This window comes from Mirounga angustirostris, unplaced genomic scaffold (genome assembly GCF_029215605.1).
Source record: "Mirounga angustirostris isolate CCGP_5_RB_7025 unplaced genomic scaffold, mMirAng1.0.hap1 SCAF_14, whole genome shotgun sequence".
In the NCBI taxonomy this organism is placed as follows: Eukaryota; Metazoa; Chordata; class Mammalia; order Carnivora; family Phocidae; genus Mirounga; species Mirounga angustirostris.
The window spans coordinates 73800950-73817324 of NW_026991722.1; the positions used below are offsets into that span (position 1 = coordinate 73800950).

The following is a 16375-nucleotide window of genomic DNA, read 5'->3' on the forward strand; positions in this document are numbered from 1 at the left end:
AAGGCGCAGCTGCGCTCCGGGGGGGGGGGGGGGGGCGCTCCCGGGGCCTCGACCACCGAACCCGGCCGCACCTGCGCGGCCGCCGGCCCAGAGGGTCCCCAGGGGCCGCTGTCGGGCCGAGCTCGCGGGAGCCCGGGCTCCCAGGCCCTGCTCCCGCGCGGCCCCCCAGGCTCCCAGGCCCTGCTCCCGCGCGGCCCCCCAGGCCCCCAGGCCCTGCTCCCGCGCGGCCGCCGTCCTTACCCTGGGGAGGGGCAGAGCCGGGGGTCCATTCGCGGCCGCAACTTGGCCAGCTCCTCGGCGGAGTCGGTCACCCTGGGCAAGGGCCCCGACCCGCCCGAGGCCACCGAACCCTCCAGCTCTCCCGACTGGGTGGACAGCCCGGACTCCAGCGAGTCTTCAGCCTCCTCGAAGACCTCTTCGGGAATGTCCTCGCCCAGCTCTTCCATGCTGGGCGACGGCCTGACGATCTGCGGGAGAGAGCCAGACACCCGCGCCCGGCGCTGCGCGCAGGCCTCTCCTCGCGCGCAGCGCGCATGTGCGTGAACAGGTGCCCGCGCCGCGGTGAACTGGAAGCGGGCTTGGGCAGGAGGTTTAAAAAAAGTGCCCATCTTGGCCCTTCTGAGAGGCCTATGATAGGAGTAGGAACAGTGACAATTTCTGCAGGAGGTAGGGTGTCCCCCATCTCTCCTGGTCGCATGATACCCTCGCGTCTGCTTTCCCTGAGAAGGGCGACGGAAGAGGAGGGGAGAAGCATGGGGTGGGGAGCAACCGGCCTGGTTGTAAATGTTGCCCCCTTGTGAGGCCGTTTGCTCGGATTTCAAGGGCAAAGGAAGGAGGTGAACACAGGTGAGTAACTGGAGCTGCAAGAAAGGGGCTGAACAGAGCCGCTTCCCTTCTCAGAGTAAGTAGGGTGTGAACCAGAAAGCTCCGAGGAAAGGGGTTTTCTGGGCCCCAAGAAGCGGTTCTGCCTGCACAGGAGACCCTGGGGAGCCAAGTGCAGCGCATGCGCCCCAGTGCCCGGGAGCAGCCCGCGGGGCACACACCTCAGCCAGCACGCCACCGTAATCACTTCCTTCTCCGTCTTCGTCTTCCACAAAATCGTAGGTCACGTAGTAGCTGTAAGTAATAAAAGGGCCTTGAGGCCCCGGCTCCGGGTCCAGGATGGAGGTGTCCAGAACGCCCTTGACATTTCCAATAGTCACCACGAGCTGGGCCTCATGGGCCAAGAGGTCTGCAAGGGGACGGGGCAGAAGTGAGGGGGACAGCAGGGGAGGGCAGGCCCAGCCGGTTCCCTGCAGGCGGGGCTGAGCCTCGAAGTTGGCAGACTTGGGTTCAAATCCCAGTTCTGCGAAGTTAAAGCACAGTGATTTGGAGTAAGTCCCTTTTCGGTAAGATATCGCCCTTAAGCCTTGTTTTCCGGATTTGTATAATGTGAACGATAGTAGCTGCCTTTGCAGGATGGTTACAGATGAAGAATCGGTGTTGCCTTAGCGCAGCCCGCACACAGGAAGCTCTGATGACCCATGTTCCGTCACCCTCACCTTGAGAAGGCTCTGATGCGGCTTGCGGCATGGGCCACCAGGGGGTGATCTCAAGCCATCACAAAAGTAAAGAAATTGAAAGAATGTTTCCTGTTGGCCTAGGATGGTCTCAGCCTCCTTACCACTTCTGTCCCCAAACCCCAATTACAGAGATCAAAAATCTGGGAGAGAACGTGCCCAAGAAGGTGAGCTACCCCTGACTAACTGGGGAGCTGCCGGGACAGGCCACCCAGTTCCATGGTGGGCCAGTGAGCAGACGCCAGCCCCTCCCCCCTTGCCCATCCGCTCCCTCACCCCCACTGTGGCTGAGCCCCCGGAACTGATGCTTCTCACTGGGAGACACGGTGATGTCGTCCAGCACGCAGAGCCCGGACAGGCTGTCGATGGTGAAGCCTCGGTAGTAGGGCACCAGGGCCAGGGGGTTCCCCTGCAGCCCGAGCAGCCGCAGGTGTGGGAGGGTGCTGAGGCTGGCGATCATGCCCTGCAGGTCCGTCAGGTCGTTGAAGCTCAGGTCCAGAGAGATGAGGTTGGGCCTCGAAGGGGAGCAGGGCCATCCAGGAGTCAGAGGCAGGGTGAGCGTGGGGATGGGGACAGGCAGCTGTGGTCACGCGCCGGGCCCGCCCTGCTCAACACCCCCCAGCACCCCATGTCCAGGACAGACAGCAGGCCCGTGCTGAGGGTGGGATAGGAGCCCCAGTCCCGACTCCCAAGTTAGCTGCTCTTGACTCAAGTTTGCCCCCCTGTTGAGAAGCACCTCTTGGTTCTACTATCCCCTCCCCCCCCCATGACACTGCCATCCTCAGTGTGACATAGAGATGGCCCTGGTCACCTCCTGCCTGCAATGACTTCCATTTACACAGATCTCTTCTCAGTTAAACTCTTGGTACTGCCCAGAGATCCTGATACAGCATTGTGCATCTAGAAGGTTCTCAACAAAGACTGACAGTGGCAAGGAAGACAGAAGGAAGCCAGTGGGGAGGAGCAGTGGGTGGGGTAAGAGGGGCCGGTAAATATGGGGACCTGGGAAGAGGGTGCGTGAAACTTGAGGGGTGCAGAAGCTGGAGGACGCCTTCCAAAGGCCCCACTGGCTCATGGTCGTAGGAAGCCCTGTGATTCATGTCTTGGGGGCACATGAGTGAAGAAGAACACGCCAGTGAGGACAAGGGAGGCGCCCTCCATCCCAGTCTGGAGGAAAGGGCCAGGAAGGGGGGCACGGGTGCTCTCCCCACTGCACAGAGCAAACTGGTCCCAGCTCTGACACAGCAGCAAGAAGAACGCAAGGGGCATGTCATCAGCACGTCATACCCTCCGGTCTCCAGTGGACTGAACTTGGGCACCTCCCCTCCCCTCCTGCCCTGCTTTCCTGGCCCCGGGCAGCCAGTCAGTGGGAAACACCCGAGAAACACATCTCATGAGGTCAGCCCATGGACCTTATCCAATGTCAGCCTTCAAGAAGACTGGGAAGACATCAGCAAAACCGATCCGTGAGCAGGGTAGCCTCCTTTGTGAATTTCAAGGCAGTGAAAGACAGCGGTTTCACTTACGTGTTTTTATGAAACTCACACCTGGCATGAAGCAGGTTACCTCGGTTTAGAGGAAGTATGTTTTCCAAATAAAAAATCAGAACACACGGTACTCTGGCCATGGCATGAGTCTACAGACTTTGGGTGGTTACAACTGGTGTGGGGGTCTCCTGGCAGCTAGTGGGTGGAGGCCAGGGATGCCACATGAGACAGCCCCACAACCAACCGTTGCCCACTCCGATGTCGGCAGCCCTGCTCTAAAAGCTTCAAAGCGAAAGGTCTGACCCACTCCCGCCACCTCTTGTAATCCTTCCCTGGGCTGCAGTGGGAAGTTTGGCTTATTCAGTCAGAGACATGAATCCTAGCTCTGGAGCTGACAGCCAACCAGCAGTTATTATAGAAAAGAGCAAAGCTGAGTTCTTCAAGGCACCCCCCAAACCTAAGGCTTAAGCCCTTCTCTCTCTTTCCATCCCGGGCTCTTGAGTTACCAGTGATCCGCGGTGACATACAGACTTTCCAAGGGGCCCAGAAGCTTGTTCTGACCCAACCCCAAGTGCTGGAGAAAAGGGGGCGGGCTAGTGCACAGACACTTCAGACTGCTGATCTTGTTGCCGTAGAGCTCCAGCACCTGGGAGGAGCAGAAAGAACGGGCCTCTGAGTCCATCCGTCCTCCTCCCTCCCTCCCTGAGAAACAGCGGGTGGAACGGGGAAGTTCTCATACCAGGCTGCCCTGCGCCCACCCGGGCTCCCTTTAAAATATGGGGGAAAGGGACGCCTGGGTGGCTCAGTCGGTTAAGTGTCTGCATTTGGCTCAGGTTGTGATCCTGGGGTCCCAGGATCGAACCCCACATTGTGCTCCTGGCTCAGCGGGAGCCTGCTTCTCCCTCTCCCTCTCCCTTCTCATGCTCTCTCTCACTCACTCTCTCAAAATAAATTAAAAAATAAAATAAAATAAAATATGGGGAACAAATATTTCTGCAGCAGGTGTTAGAAAGTTTCTTTTCCTTTTGTGAAGGACACGTGGAAATTCGGCATGGGAGGGGATGGTGGAGTGGATGGGGACAGGCATAGCAATTTGGCAACTGCCCAGCCCACGGCAGCCTGTCTCTGGGAAAGCCAAAGGGCCCCTGGCTGGAGTAAGGACTCACTGGAGGATAACAGAGCATTCTTGGATTTCTGCTCCGAGGCCTCGCCTGGTTTCTTCCTAGGCCTGGCACTGAGCCATAGTTCTGAGTCCCTTCTGCCACAAAAATCTATGAATTTCCACATTTAATTTAAAATTGAGACCATTTTGGTTGGTTCAGCAGAAAATTCATAATAAAGCCCAGGCTAGCTTTTCTTAAAATGATTTTTTTTTTTACTGTGGCAAAATATTTATGATTTGCCATTTTCCCTACTTGTAAGTGTACCGTTCAGCGGCGTTACGTGGGGTCCCATCATCATGCAGCCAACATCATCACTCCTATTTCTGAAAGTTTTCATCACCCCAGACGGATGCTCTGTGCCCATCACAGTGGGTACCCGTCGTGTACCGCAGTGACTCCCCATCGCCCTCACCCCTGCCCTAGTAACCTCTGCTCTGCTTCCGGTCCCTGTGGATTTGCCTCTCCTAGATATTTCGTGCAAGTTGAATCACCTAATATGTGACCTTTTGGGTCTGGCCTCTTTCATTCAGCATCATGTTTTCAAGTTTCATCCATGCTGCGGCATGACTCATTCCTTTTCTGATTGAGCAACATCCCACGGTATGGAGAGACCACATTTTGTTTACCCACTCATCTGTGGATGGACATTTGGGTTGGCCCCACTTTTGGCTGCAAGAATCTCAGTCCCTGCCTTCAATTCTCTGGGGCATATGCCTAGAGATGGCATTGCTGGGTCACACAGAAATTCTACTTTTTTGAGGACTCTGGCCTCCCTTTCCAAAGCTTGGCATACAGCCACACTGGCTGAAGCTTTGGGTGGCAGGACAAGGCAGGGGCAGGGTCTCTGGGCTGCGCCAGAACAAAGATGCTACATGGAGCCTGGGCTCCTTTACCTTGAGGGTTGGGGGCAGGTTGACGGCGTCGATCTCCTTGATTTGATTGGCACTCAGTACCAACTCTTCAAGTTTCTGAAATTTCAGGAGACCTTTATCCACCAGGCTCACCTGGAAGGGAAGGGGGCAGGAAGCTAGGCGCTCTCGTGGGCGAGGCAGCTGTGGAGCAGAAATGGGGTCCACAGGAGGACAGCGACAGCCACTTCCCCTCCTGAGGGAGTCGCGTCGCACACGCCAACCCCCATCCTCCCCCTCACTGACCTCCTGAGCTGCTCCCCTGCACATCCCACCAGGACCCCTGTGCCTCGACCCCGGCGGGGATCTCTCACCTCTTTGCCCTCACCCCGCCCCCCCGAGGTGTTGTCCAACTTCCAGCTCAGTGTCCTGTGTCCCCTGTTGGACTGTGAGCTCCCAAGGGCAGGGATGCCATGTTCTTTGCTGTCTACCCCTGGGCCACAGTGGACCCCGAGGCTGTAAGGAATGGCTGGCGGACGCCCAGCAGGGTCAGACCCGAAGTTCCGAGGGGTCCATCTGTGAATCCTCGGGTGTTTGTGACCTCAAAGACACTAGGGCCCTTCCTGGTGACTGTGCCAGTCTGCCCAGGTTTGAGGGGTTCCTAGGACACAAAACTTTCAGAGCGGACACGGGGAAGGTCCCAGCAAATTGGTAGGAGTGGCTCTCACTCCTCATGCCTGGTACTGTGTAAGTTCACAGTTTCTCTGGGGAAGGAGAAGGAAAGGTAGGAAGGCTGAGGTTGCAGTTTGGGGCTCCGTTATTTGGCAGCAGCGAAGAAGCCTTTTTCATAACAGAAACTAATACGGTACCATGCCAACCCTCCCTAACCCCAGGCCCCCACAGTTTAAGTAAAACCAATACAGGCACTTTAAACGTCTCTTCTAGGACCCAGGAGGGCCGACTGCAGGGTGCACCGGAAGTCAGCTCTACAAGACACACCTGGATGACCCCCCTCTCGGGGGGTGAAGAAAGAAGACACCAACAAATGCGCAGCTGGCCCTGCTTGGTGGGGGGACCGGTGAAATCAATTCGGGGGGCACAGCTACCTTCCCATCCTTCCTCCCACTTAACACTGAGGACCCACCACTAAGGACTGTACAATTCTGTAGGGCGAATGGCCTCCCCAGCAGCAACTCCCGGCTCTTACCTGCTTGTCCACCACCCGTAGGGACCTGAAGTAGGAGTAGAAGAAGGTGTCTTTGAGCACCAGGGGATTCTGGATGGCCAGTTCTCTCAGAAAATGGTCCTCTGCACTGGAGCCCTCCAGCAGAGCCCAGGGTGAGTGGGGGCTGCGGACCAGGCCCAGCAGTGCCTCCACGGTCTCCTCCCCAGGGTTCACGGCCTCCTCCTCTCTGGGGACCAGCTCCTTCCATGTTCGCCAAGTTCGAGGAAGAAAGCGTGACTTATTCTGCAGTGGTGGAGGTGGAGAATTTCGCTACTCAGTCGCTCAGCCCCTCTCAAGGATTCGAGACTCCCCAAATAGAGCAGATCGTAAGATAGGACAATCAGAGACAAAGAGTTTAGACGTTTAGACGGTGAGTAGTCAATAATTTTGACTGATTATTAGCCACGGATAGAACTACAGACCGAGAACTACATTCCGGCCTTTAAGAGTTCACTCAAGCTGGGAACCTTGAAGAAGCAGGGGAAAGCAACCAAACATTTCAGAAAGATTTATGTACTAGAAGCTAGGAGGTGCGAAAGGCCCTCTGGGGGATGTATTAACCAAGGAAAGGTTTTTGAGGACGAAGGGGCAAGGCTGGAAAGATGAATTCAGAATTGAGATGCCAGTGGATGATGAAAGGATGAGTCCCAGAGTTGACTTTCTCCCAGCCCTTCCTCCAGGAGACTCTTGAGAGACATCCGTGCAACCCCAAAGCTCTGCATGGATGCCAGGCACACACAGGAGGTGTGCAACAATGTTTGTTGATGAAACAAACAAATGATTTAGTTCCTTGACTGGTGTCTCGGCGTTCTCCTCTATGAAAATGGGAACACTGACCTCCCCTTAGCCCCTTACCAGTGTGGGGGGCGCCAGCTTTTCAGCAAGTGGGAGGGAAACATTCCAGTCCCCCAAGATAGTCCTGTGCACATCTGAGGGGCGGCAGGTTGTCATTGTCATGCTCCTCATCCCCAGCAGGAGCACCTAGCTGATGCGGGGGGAGACACCCCTGCTCTAGCCCTCCTGAGCCACCACTTGCTCCCCAGGGAGAAGCCTTGGAAGGGAAGTGTTTCTGGCCTTAGACACAAGGAGACACGAAGGGAGGGAGGAAGCCCCTTCTCCCAGACCCACCAGCCTCTGCAGGCCTCAGAACAGGGCCTGCTCAGGACCCTGCGGCCCTGGGCCTGGGGGCTCTCGCTCTGCGAGATCTGGGGCACCTGAAGGTCAGGAAGCGCTTGGCCCAGGCAAAGGCTCTTCACCCCAAAAGGGGCCTGGTGTCTTTAACAGACTGAGAAGCCCTACCCCAGGTCAGCCTGATGTGCTCAGGCTGGGGGTCCTGCCCTCCTCTCTGGGTCAGGCCCACAGACGGGGCGGGGGAGGGGCGCCGCGGGGGAGCCATCCCGTCGGCCCCAGCAGTGTCCCAGCCCCCACCTCAGGTCAGCCCGCTCCCTAAATGCCCAGGTCCAACCCCCCATCCCCCCGGCTTCTCCAGATGAGCCACGTCCTGCGGCTGGCGGCCCCTCGGCCCCGCCCCGCCCGCCCCTGCTCAGTCCCGTCCGTCCCCCAGATCCCCGAGTCCCTCGTCGGGCCGCCCCCCGCCCGCCGGCGCCCGCACCCAGCTGCCGGTGCCGCACGGGAACTCGCGCAGACACAAGCGTCTCAGGTGCTCCCGGACCGCGGCGCTCAGGGTCACGCCCGGCTTCTCCATGGCCGCGCGACCCCTGCCTAGCCGGTCGCTAGGCAACCGCCGGGACACACGCGCGTGCGCGCCAGGGCCGGGCGCGTGCTCGTCCCGGCGGGGGCGCGCGGCACGCAGGCGCTCCCGAAACCCACGACTAACAGGTGTGTGCGGACTTTTCCCGACCGGGAATCCGACACCTTGCCTCAGGCGGGGACGACCTGGGTTTTCTCTTCTGACCCATCTGTGCTCGCAGCTGTAAAACGGGATAATAGTACACTTCCCACCGCAAGCCGGGAAGGGGACGGGGGGAGCTGTAACGGCTGTAGCTCCTAGTAGGTGCCGAGCGCTTCCCATATGAAAAAAGTGCCAATTATCATGCCCTTTGGATAGATCTAGAAAGGGGAAATGAGCCCAAGGTCAAACAATCTCAAGATTCTAACCAGTGGATTCCAATGTGGATCTCTTTAACCCCTGAGTCACGGGCTTTAACACCGTCTGCAAATAGAACCATGTTAGCACCGAGATCCCATTTAGACTGAAGCAATCTCATTCATCTCTCCATTCTCAGGGCATCTAGCATCTAGTCTACTGCTGGCTAAACAGTAAGGGCTCCTGGGCACAGGTTTGAGAAATAAGTGGGATCAAGTGATTCTGGTTCCTATAATTTGGAAACGCAACATCTTTATTGAGATACAATTTACAAACCCCCAAATTCACCCGTTTAAAATGTGCAATTTTGTGATTTTTAGTATATTCACAATGCAACTATATTCATAGTGCAACTATCACTGTTATCTGATTTTCAACTTTTTCCTCACCCCAAAGGAAACCCCATACACACTAGGCAGTCAATCCCCATCCCCCCATCAACCCATCCCCTAGCAACCGCTAATAGATTTTCTGTCCCTATGGATTTGCTTCTTCTAAGTATTTCATATTAAATGGAATCATACAATATTTGTTCTTTTGTGTCTGGCTTTTTTCACTTAGCATAATGTTTTCAAGTTTCATCCATGTTGTAGCATGTATCAGTACCTCATTCCTTTCTCTTTTTTATTAAAGATTTTATTTATTTATTTGACAGAGAGAGACACAGTGAGAGAGGCAACACAAGCAGGGGGAGTGGGAGAGGGAGAAGCAGGCTTCCCGCAGAGCAGGGAACCCGATGCGGGGCTCGATCCCAGGACCCTCAGACGCTTAACGAGTGAACCACCCAGGCGCCCCACCTCATTCCTTTCTATGGCTGAGTAATATTGCATAGTATGGATAGACCACATTTTGTTATCCATTCCCCTGCTAGGGGACATTTGGCCTTTTTCACTTTTTGGCTCTTATGAATAACGCTGCCTTCAACATTCCTGTACATATCTTTGTGTCAACATATGTTTTCATTTCTCTTGAGTAGATACCTAGGAATGAAATTGCTGGGTCACATGGTCACTCTATGTTTAACACTTTGAGGCACTGCCAAACCATTTAACACAGAAGCTGCGCCATGTTGCATTCCCATCAGTAATATATGAAGATTCCAACTTTTTACAATCTTTACCAACACTATTATTTTACTGTTTGTTTTTTTAATGATAGCCATCTTAGTTGGTGTGACGTAGCTCATTGTGGGTTCTATTTGCATTTCCCTAATGCCTGACTCATAACAATATTGAGCACTTTTCATGTACTTTTTGGCCATTTGTATATCTTTGGAGAAATGTCTATTCAAATCTTTTGGTCATTAAAAAAAATTTTTTTGGTCTTTTAATTGTTGAGTTTTAAAAGTTTTTAAAAATATATATCCTGGATATCAGCCCCCTGTTTTACATATAATTTCCAAATATTTTCTCCCATTCTGTGGTTGTCTTTGCAATTTCTTGATAGTGTCCTTTTACCCACAAAAGTTTTTAATTTCAATGAAGTGTAATTTATCTATTTTTTCTTATGTTGCTTGTGCTTTTGGTGTCATTTTAAAGAAACAATTGCCTAATCCTAATAAAATTGAGCTTTAGTGTTCTTTATATATTTTGTCATATTGTGATTTGCAAATATATTTCTCCCAGTCTACGCTTGTCTTTTCATCCTCTAAACAGTGTCTTTAGAAGACCAAACATTTTTAACTTTGAGGAAGTCCAATTTATTAATGTGATCTATCTGAAAACACCCACTGTGGTAGACACCTATCATCCTTTTTGACTGCCCTATGTCAGAACACCTTTACTATTATTAGAAAAATTCTCTAAAACTGGGTTATAAGACAAAAAAAAGACTCACATGTCCTTTTAAAGAGTAAGATAAATATCCATGAGTGATATAAACAAATCAAAGAGACAAATCAGGAATGACTGCTGGGAATTTGATGAAACAACTGGGTGGTTGATACGCAGTGAGGGAAAAGAAGTCTGGAGAGCGGAAATCAAGAGTCCTGTCTGGATTGCGTTAAGTTCAAGATGCCCATTGGCATCTATTCCATGTCAAGTTAACAGTTGGACAGGAGTCAAGAGCCCAGGGACAAGGTCCACTCTGGGTGGTCTGCAGAACCTAATGCACAACAGAAGAAACAGCTGGGAACCCCCTTCCACCACAAGTGCCCCTCCAACCACTGCTGTCTCTTTCCTCTTCTTATTCAAGCTTCTTGACAGAGTGGTCTGCGTGCACTTTTACCCCACTTCCCAAACCACCACAGTATAGCTCCCACGCCCAAATACTTATTCAAACTCCTCTAGCAAAGTTCCCAGTGACCTCATGTTGCCAAACCTAGTACCTCTCTTCAGCCTTTATCTTATTTGACCTCTCCATGGCTTGTGATGGTGCTAATCACATCCGCCTTCTTGAAAACCACTTTTCATCTTGTTCCATGACAGGTTTTTCTAGTGTATCTCTCTCCCTCTCAAGAATGCCTTCTCAGCATTATAGACTGTCGTCATCTTCTTCTCCCTGTTCTGTGAATAGAGGTGTACCCCTGGCCTCCACACTTATCTCACATGTCTTTCATTGGTTACCTCTTGTAGGCTTACAGTTTTCTCAACCACAATGTACAGATGGTACCCAAAGATGGCACACTACACAGACATGGCACCCATATCTCTAGTTCCTTCCTTCAAGTTGCAAATCCAAATGCCTAATGGCTCACTGTACATCTTCACCTGAGAGTTCCATGACACTTCTAACTCACCATGTCAAAACTGAATTCTTCATTCACCTGAGCCCTGTGGTCCTCTCTGTTTGTAGCACCCCCATCTGTCCAGTCGCCCAAACCACAAACCCAGAAGCAGTTCTCACCTCCTCCCTCTCCACCATCCCCATATCCAATCAACTACCATCTCCTGTGAATTTTGCCTCCTTCAGATTTCTCTAATCCATTCACATCCATTCATCTCCACAGTCATTATTACCCTGGTTCAGATCCTTAGACTTTGGACATGTCAAGGCATTCAGGTGGACATGTCCATTAGGCAGATGGACATTTAGATCGGAAGCTTGAAAGAGAGAGACATTAAAGTGTGAGGACCATGGATCAAGGGTGGGGCCCTTGGAGACATGCCCATTAAAGGACCAGGCAGGAAGATGGTTTGGCCCGAAAAGTCACTGTCAGAGGGCCAAAATGTGTCAGGATAATATTGTCACAGAATAAGAGGAAAAAGAGGTTTTCAAGAAGGAGGAAGTGGTTGGCATTACTGTGTGTCATGGAGGGGTCAAAATGAAGGCTGAGAAGAACCCAGTAAGACTGGCAACATGAGGCCACTGGAGACTATATTGGTTCCCAGCTGCTGCCATAACAAATACCATAAACTCAGCAGTTCGAACCTACAAAGTTACTGTCCCACAGTTTCTGTATGTCAGAAGTCCGGCGTGGAGTAACTGGATTCTCTGCTCAGGGTGTCGTCACCAGAGTAGTACCTGGGGCTGTGGTTCTCAACTGGGACCCAGGGTCCTCCTCCAACTCACTGGTTCTTGGCCAAATTCATTTTCTTCTCATCTTTCCACCTGGTGCCTCCCTCTGCAAGCCAGCAATGCCAGTTGAGTCTTTCCCATGGTTCGAGTCTCTCTGCTTTCCTCTTTGTTTCTAAGGGTTTGTGTAACTACATTGGACCCACCTGGCAAACAACCTATCTTCAGGTCAGCTGATTAATAGCCTTAATTACGTCTGCAAAGTCCCTGTAATGTAATGAAATTATGGGAGTAAACATCAGAGGGTGAAAGTCATGTGGGCAAAATTCTGCCTACCGTGGACTTTGCTAGAGGATTTTGATTAAATTGTTAGGGTAAAACCATATTGTGGTGGTTTGGGAAGTAAGGTAAAAGTGTGTGTAGACCATTCTGTCAAGAGGCTTGGATAAGAAGAGGAAAGAGACAGCAGGGGCTGGAGGGGGACTTGGGTTTAAGGGTAGAAGGGGGTTTCCAACTCTCTCTTCCATTGTGCATCTTGGGTTCTGTGGATGGCGCCAGCCTGACCTTGTCCCTGTGCTCTTGACTCCTACCCAATGGCTAACTTGTCATCAAATAGATGCCCAATGGGCATCTTGAACTGAACTCATTCCAGACAGGATTCTCAATTTCCCCTCTCTAGACTTCTTTTCCTTCTCTGCATATCAACTATCCAGTTGCTTCATCAAAATCCTAGGAGTCATCCCTGATTCCTCTTCCATCCACATAAGTCCATCAGCCGGTTCTTTGGACTCCATCCCCATCCACTCTACCCTGGTCCAATCCACCATCATCTCTACCTGGACAGCCACATAATCTCCCAACTGGTCCTCTGCTTCCATCTTGGATTCACACAATCCACTCTCCTCTTAGCAGCCTATCTCATTCTCGCTTCTTAAAGTATACCAGATTCTATATTCCCCCTCTGACAGCCATCCGGTGGTGCCTTGTCACACTTGGGATAAAACCCAAGTTCTTTATCATGGCCTCAGAAGGTCCTCTGTGACCTGGCCTCTGCCCCCCTCCCTACCACCCTCCACTTCCCTAACTTTGCTGCAGCTGCAATTCTTGGCCACACCAAGCTCACTTTTGCACAAGTGTCCCCTACGCTTGGAGTACCCTTTCCCCAGATCTTCCCACAGCAGACACCTCCCCAGAGAAACTATTCTTCATCACCTGACTTAAAGTATCTCACCCACCACTCTCTATCCCATCACGTTGTTTTATTTTCATAGTTCTTATCATTACCTTACACTTTCTTGTTTATTCACGTTTCTTACTTCCTGCCCATTGCCTGCTAGAACACCAGCTTTATCAGGGCCGAGACCTTGTTTAACTTCTTTGCCACCATTCCTAAGACCCTAGAAGAGTTCCTGGTCAATGTTGGCACTCAAAATAGGAATAAGTGCCTTCAACAAATCACTCTGGAGCACAGATTCTGGTTCTAGGCCTTGCTGTTGCCAGGCACACTTGAGAATCCAATGATGTTCAAGGCCAAACAGAGTGGAGACGAGTGAGCCTTTGACTCGCCACATTCACAGTGGTTCTCGGGGCCAACCTGCACCCTGGCATGGGCTTGCTTCAGAAACTTACAAAGGTAATACATTTTGAAAACCTCATGCCCCCCTGACACCTACGCACACTCACTGTGACCCTCCCCAGAAACTCCCCATGGGGCACTGGTCCTTAACTCCTGTGAATCACCTGTTCCTGGGGAGTTATGCCTGTCAAATCTGGGCTATGAAATTTCTTCTAGTCATATCAATAAGCTTTTTTCCCAGAAGAAATGGCAGAGATGTGTGTGCCTTCCTGTGTGTGTCTGTACTGAGTCAGGCATCTGCCTTGAGGGTAACCTCAGCGCTTCCTTCCAGCCCTGATTTCGCCCAAACTCGGGCCGCAGAATTTTGAGTGTTTTCTGGAGAAAAGCTGATCAATGATTTTGCCATGGGCGGGGGACATTGATCATTCTTTTCCCCCACATCTGGCCCTTTATATATCTCCCGAGGACCATGGCGAGCACATTTGACTCCAGAAGCTGTTGCCAAAGCAGGCTTCGTGCACTCACCATGCTCTCCCACGCAGGTACTACCGGGTCCCACCGCCCCGTTCGTGAGCACGGTCTTGTCTCCTCAAAAAGAGGGGAAGACTCTGGAGGGGCTCAGCCAGGGGTGGTGGCAGCTGGGGTGGGCACGGCGTGTCTGATCATGTGTCTCACAGCATTGTTTTCTTTCACCAGGACCCGCCAGGTTTGCCCTGTTCCTGCTCTGCTTCATGGAAACTTCACTGACCTCCCAGACGGTGCCCATCCATCAGCTACAACCAAGTGATGTGCGGAAAATCATCTTGGAATTACAGCCCTTGTCGAAGGGACTTTTGGAAGACTACGTAAGTATACTACAGATTTCTTTTCTGGGTCATTTCTTTAAAATGCCTTCTGTTGCCCCCAGAAGAAGCCTCCTCTTTTCAGACCTGAACCTAGGGCTGTGGATACCCCAGAAAGGGACGGGAACAATGAGACAGGCTATGACGGACTTTTTATGAGGGTCGGAGGCAGAGATTAGCCCAGACAGCCTGAAATTCAACAACCTCTCATGTACTATAGGATCTGCTTTAGCAGGTCTGTTCATCCCTAGCATATTTGGTTCACAGTAATATGACGTGGATTTTCCTACCTGAAGCACATCCCTAGAGACGGGCCATCTTGCCTGACCATTTAGGAGCCTGCTAGGGAGCAGCGAATGTCAACCTAAGCTGTAAATGAGGTCTCAGTGAACTCAGGACGTTAAAATCCTCACCTGGGTCACAGAGAGTCTTTCTTACCGCAAAGAAGGGCAGTTAACAAGTTGGGTGTCTGTTTGTATACTACTTCATTGTTTAATTAGGACCCAGACTGCTTCTACCAGAGGCTCTTCTGAGCCCAGCCCCACTGGGAGGAAAGTTTGAGGCTGAATAAATGTGAATACTCTCATTTTCTCAGAGTTGTGATCAAGATAGAACCTCGTAGGCAGCTTTGATTAAACAAATAAAAACCAAAACCTGGAAACAACTCATGAAATTGGCCTTGCCCTTCCCTTCCACCCTGACATGTAAACCCTCGCCTTGGTTTTTATAGACGCTTAGTTACTGGCCAAGGTGACTAGGCAGTTCAGGCTGGTGAGGTGTTCTTAGCACTTCAGGTGAACCCAAAAGCTCTTAGTCCTTAGGAAGAGGGACAGGAGAGGGCCTGGTCTGGAGTCCATGGTAATTTTGGAAAAACTCTCCACGGCATCTTGGAGGCCTTGCCAGACATGCATACGTGAGCTGGGGATACATTGGCTTTAACCCAGAGGCACAAAGAATAAGAAGCAGGATGGAAACCCAGATGTTCTCCTATTCCCCAGCTCTCTGAGGCCCTGAGCAGCGAAGAGAAGATCCCAGGGGGCTGTGAAGGCCTTGGGCAGATGGGCCGGGGAGGCAGGATGGAGCAGCAGTTACTGGCATAGTCTGTGGGATTGCTGCTGACATGGGTTAGAATTCTGGGCCTGCCACTTGAGCTTGGGCCAGCTTCGCAAACCAACGGAGCTTTAGTTTCTTCTGGGAAGGGAAATAGTGATGACCACAGCCTCAACAAGAGATGGCAGGGGGAAGCGCCCTGCCCCCCACCCATCACAGAGGGAGCATTCAAATGTTAGCATTGGGGCTTCTAGGTGTTACTGCAAACCTAATGCTCACCCATTTCTCCTCCTCATTCCACAGCTGAAGAAAGAGATGGGGGTGCCGGAATCCAACCATTTCTTGCTGCCGTGTCTCACCTCTGACTCCCAACCACCACGCATCAACAGTTCAGCCATCCTGCCTTATTTCAGGGCGATCAGGCCATTATCAGATAAGAACATTATCAATAAAATCATAGAACAGCTCGACAAACTCAAATTTCAACACGAGCCAGAAACAGAAGTTTCTGTGCCTGCAGATACCTTTGAAAGTAAAAGCTTCATCTTGACGATTTTACAACAGTTCTCAGCGTGCCTGGGCCATGTGCTTAAATCACTGAACCCGGGACCCCAGCAGGTCATGCAAGGCCATCTGGCTAAACCTATTCCTTCTGGAACGGCGGACATGTATGAAACCTTGAGACACCATCACTGACAGCCAAAGTAAATTATTCCAATGAATAATCTCAATGAATCCCCAGATGGGCTAGTCTTGGGAGGACTGAGGTATAAATGTGTGAATTCACTTGAAAAGATCTCAGATTAGGTCATTGTTATCACTCTTGGTATTTACAGGATGTTTTTCCTCTGCAGACTTAGATCTTATCCTCGTTACGCCTCTGTGAACACAGGACGAGGCGCCGATGTTAATTTATTGGCTTTATTGTATTGAGAACTGTTAATGTTCCTTCAAGGAGCCCTCGGGAATTATTTAATAAATTATATTGAACTTTTCTCATAATCTGTTTTGGATTTTGTGAGGGGGTTAAAATTGGTGGCTGGGAATCCAGGCTGGGTGGTATTG

The 16375-nt window shown here is 51.6% G+C and overlaps 2 protein-coding genes across 2 annotated transcripts in view; one reads left to right on the top strand and one right to left on the bottom strand.

Annotated features, from left to right (window-relative positions):
- LRRC43 (leucine rich repeat containing 43) overlaps positions 1 to 10562 on the bottom strand; it is a 19921-nt gene extending 9359 nt beyond the window's left edge. The window contains exons 1-7 of the mRNA XM_054510242.2: positions 7895 to 10562; positions 6265 to 6525; positions 5103 to 5213; positions 3553 to 3692; positions 1836 to 2074; positions 1044 to 1231; positions 241 to 467 (exon numbers count right to left, since the gene is read on the bottom strand). Coding sequence (XP_054366217.2) covers positions 241 to 467; positions 1044 to 1231; positions 1836 to 2074; positions 3553 to 3692; positions 5103 to 5213; positions 6265 to 6525; positions 7895 to 8314 — 1586 coding nt within the window. The 5' untranslated portion in view covers positions 8315 to 10562. The remainder of the gene's footprint in view (positions 1 to 240; positions 468 to 1043; positions 1232 to 1835; positions 2075 to 3552; positions 3693 to 5102; positions 5214 to 6264; positions 6526 to 7894) is intronic.
- IL31 (interleukin 31) lies at positions 6523 to 16006 on the top strand. Its single transcript, XM_064577687.1, has 3 exons — positions 6523 to 6652; positions 14115 to 14263; positions 15614 to 16006. Exons 2-3 carry the CDS (start codon positions 14150 to 14152, stop codon positions 16004 to 16006), a joined length of 507 nt encoding a protein of 168 aa, XP_064433757.1. The 5' UTR covers positions 6523 to 6652; positions 14115 to 14149.
- The last annotated feature ends 369 nt before the right edge of the window (positions 16007 to 16375 follow it).